Here is a 3,680-nt window from a genome sequence, read left to right as displayed (position 1 = left end):
TGTTTTTGTTTGTTGTTGTCTCATACTTTTAGATAAGCTGTTATTTGTAAATGCTACTGCTTAAGTTAGCTTTTAATATACGGTTTTATCCTGATTAAAGCTGTGATACAGCATGGCAACCGCATGCGCATCCATATTTAACGCTTCTAGCTATGTGAAAAATATCTGTCTGTCTATACACATAAAGTGTATAATTGGAACACAGTCCATTGATGGAGCTGATGAGAGAGAGCGATGCAGAGCAGACCAGGAGGACATGAGGAACAGTATTAAGAACCGCTGCTTTAGAACTTTGATTTTGAAACTTGTGAATTCATTAGAATCGTTAGAAGACAGAAACGCGATTCATGTAAGAATCGATTTTTTCGTGCACCCCAAGTTTTGACGCCATGGCAACAACCCTTCCTCTTCTCTAAAGCAGCGCAACATGGCCCCGCCCCATTTGTTGCATGTTCACGGGGGCGGGGTTTATCAGGGTTTGTGATGTCACAAACCAGGGAAGTAGCTTGTTGTAGTCCCTACCAGCTGTTTTTGTAGGCATTGAACTGCCATAATTTTAAAAGTGATCTTTCAGCGTCGTAACTTTGCAGATATTGTTTATGCTCAAACAGCAACATTACACAACTAACTAACGTTAAAAAAGTGAAATCGCAATCAACCACCCCTTTAAGTCATTCAAGTCAGTTCAACTATACTGTCATAAAATGAACATTTCAGAAAATCTATTTATGAGTAACAAGGATATTCCACTTGAAAATATAGGGCAGGACTTGATGTTAACCACGAGAAACAGAGTGAATGGAGAAAAGTGGTCTTTTATGACAGCTGATTGGAGGGGAGTGGTTGGGCTTGGTGATGTCAGTCAAAAAGAAAAGCTGCTTTGGAGGCACAGGCCCTTATTAAATTAATTTAATATTAATAAATTTAATAATTTAATTAAATTAACTGATGAATGATTTTTTTTCTTCTTTGCAATAACATTAAGTTAGAAAAATTGTATAAAAAAAGTCTGAAAATTTGAACTTCAATCTGAAGTACGCATTTTCTAAAGCAATTGATTTACAGAGTGGCATTTAACTGAATAATAATAATAATTCTTCAAAAACTACTAGATTACAAAAGCAGAGACAAAACAAGACTTAAAAAATAATAATAAAAAATTAAAGACACACAAATATCACTGACATGGATATCATGACACAAAGAGAACAGTGGAGTTTTGAAAGTATTCAGAAGCCTCAACAAATATATATTTTCAATTTCTTGGTCAGTAGGACCTGTGCCAAAACTGGAATCTTCAGAGCATGGTTTTAATGACATATAACAAAATTAAGTTTCAACAGATAACCGAAATGATGAAAACTCCATATTGATTTTTTTCATTGAATATATGAGAACATCTATTACACAAGTTTTGGATAAGATAATCCAGTAAGATCAAATTTGGTAAAGATTTAATGAACACTGTAGGAGGAGTCTGAAAATGTATATTTTTCAGAAACCTTAAAATAGCAGAAAGTCGTTGACATAGGTTGGGCATGTGTGTGCTGGTGTGTGAGAACTCACGGGACGTTTTGGAGGCAAGGACAATGACCCTTGAGCCTGTGATGAGTTGGAAGCCCAAAGCACTGCTGTCATTTTTTTCTGACTTCTCAGAGAAATCTGAAACCCAGAAGCATAGTGTAGTCATAAGCACCAGTAAAATGTAACCATACCAGCCTTTCTTCAGTATTACAGAGATGCTTTCAACGCTCATGTACGTATTTGTGTGCACGCTCCATGAAGAGTGTCAAGGGTTTCTATTTTGTTTTTGCAGTTGACCATGTGAACGCAATGACAAACAGACAATAAGTAAGCCAATCTGCTAAATAATCGTTTTTGTTCAGTGAGATTCGAGTTGTGCACTCTTGAAAATTATTTCATTATAACCAAAAAAAGCATAAATAAGAGATTCACTGTGCAGTGTAGAAAGATTTTTTTGAATATAGCAGGAGTAAGCTTGTGTTGAACTCAAGTGATTGACAGTTTATAATTATTATTATAAATTATTTATTAGTTAAATTAAAAACTATTCAAATAAAAAACGTACAACAGTTTTTGCTATTTTACCAAAATTGGTACAAAAAATTAATAATTTTTAATCCAACTTTTTTTAAAGAAAAACATATTATATAAACATAAATTAGGTTAACACCGAAAATTGTATTAAATGTTTTAATCAACTGACAGCCTTAAAACCTAATAATAATCTGTGTTCTCATGAGTAACATGAGTACAGGGGTGCTGAGTGGAAAAATTTAATTTCAGTGACCAAAACTTCATTTTTTGATACATTTGTTGTATAATGCAATGACATTCATACATATTAAAGTTTAGTTTAAGTTTCCAAATGCTCTTTGGGGTTACTGAACGATTTTCATAATACAATGCTAGTGGTAGTACACATCCAAAAAAGACAATTGTTTTTAGTGTCCTTTCCCCCAAGAACACAGGCGCATGTTGCCGTCTCGGTCTCATGCTGCCGTCTGTCTGTCCCTCCTGATGGCTTCTGATTCTCATGCAGAGTGGCTGAACGGATGTCAGACAGAGATAGTCTCTTATCAGCACGCAGGACGCCGGAGCACAGTGAATTGTTCCTTATCTGACCAAAGCTCGGGCCTCACATTATCTCAGAAAAATGCTTTTCCAAGCCCTGTCTACAGCACTCACCCAGATAACAGAACACTGACTCCACTGCTCACCAATAACATGAAAATGTGGGAATTACATTAAAGTAATTATACTTATATTACATATTTTTTCAGTGTTAACCAAATTTATGCTAATTTATATTCCTATAAATATACATATTTTCTAGGGCTAATTAATTAAATACACTATGTGTCAATTAATTAATTTAGTTAATCACAAATTAATTTGAAATGACCCCCAAACATAATTTAAAGACATTATTGTGTTAACCTCCCCCCCCCCCCCCCCCCCCTTTTTCGCGTTTGCTCTACATTACTTCTGTGTAACACAAAAGAGGATATTTAGCCAAATGACAGAGCTGCTCTCTTCCAAACAATGAACTTTCCTTTAAATAGCTTTTTATTAATAGCAATTTTGTTTCAGATTTTTTATTAATATGGAAATATGAAATTATTTTTTAATGAAACGATACTCTAAATACAAAACTAAAGCCGCCAGTGTATGGCAGTAAATGTCTTATTAAGTCATTGAGCCATTCACTTATTCGATTTGTTCAAACAGCTGATTCATTTAGGAATTAAGTAAATGCCGCTCTTTATGAATGGGCCATTGAATCATTGGTTCACCCGCTTTGTTCAAAACACGGATTCATTCAGAAACGTATGACCACTGTGTGTTGCTCGATGATTCCGCTGTGGCTTTATAGGTAATATCTGCATTGGCAAAATTGAGCAAAAACAAGTAATTTATTGAACTGTTGTATAAAATCAGGGCGAGGCGGATGCATTAATTGCGTAAAAAATTTTAACATGTTATTTTTTCAATAACTAGTTAATTTGAGTAACGTGTTAAATTGACAGCCCTAATATTTTGCTTAAATTTTTTACAAAAAAAAAATGTACGTCCTTTTTTAATGGAAATTGTATTTAATATATATACATATATATATATATATATATATATATATATATAAAAAAAAATCAAAAATT

General features: G+C 33.7%; 1 protein-coding gene across 1 annotated transcript in view; it reads right to left on the bottom strand.

Annotated features, from left to right (window-relative positions):
* LOC107551747 (protein PTHB1-like) overlaps positions 1–3,680 on the bottom strand; it is a 163,577-nt gene that overhangs the window by 117,161 nt on the left and 42,736 nt on the right. The window contains exon 15 of the mRNA XM_016233472.1: positions 1,567–1,662. Within this exon, the coding sequence (XP_016088958.1) occupies positions 1,567–1,662 (96 nt within the window). The remainder of the gene's footprint in view (positions 1–1,566; positions 1,663–3,680) is intronic.

The sequence above is a fragment of the Sinocyclocheilus grahami genome, unplaced genomic scaffold, assembly GCF_001515645.1.
Source record: "Sinocyclocheilus grahami isolate Dianchi unplaced genomic scaffold, SAMN03320097.WGS_v1.1 scaffold431.1, whole genome shotgun sequence".
Lineage (NCBI taxonomy): Eukaryota > Metazoa > Chordata > Actinopteri > Cypriniformes > Cyprinidae > Sinocyclocheilus > Sinocyclocheilus grahami.
The sequence above is the reverse complement of the archived record's forward strand: the minus strand, read 5'-3'. Positions and strand labels throughout refer to the sequence as shown.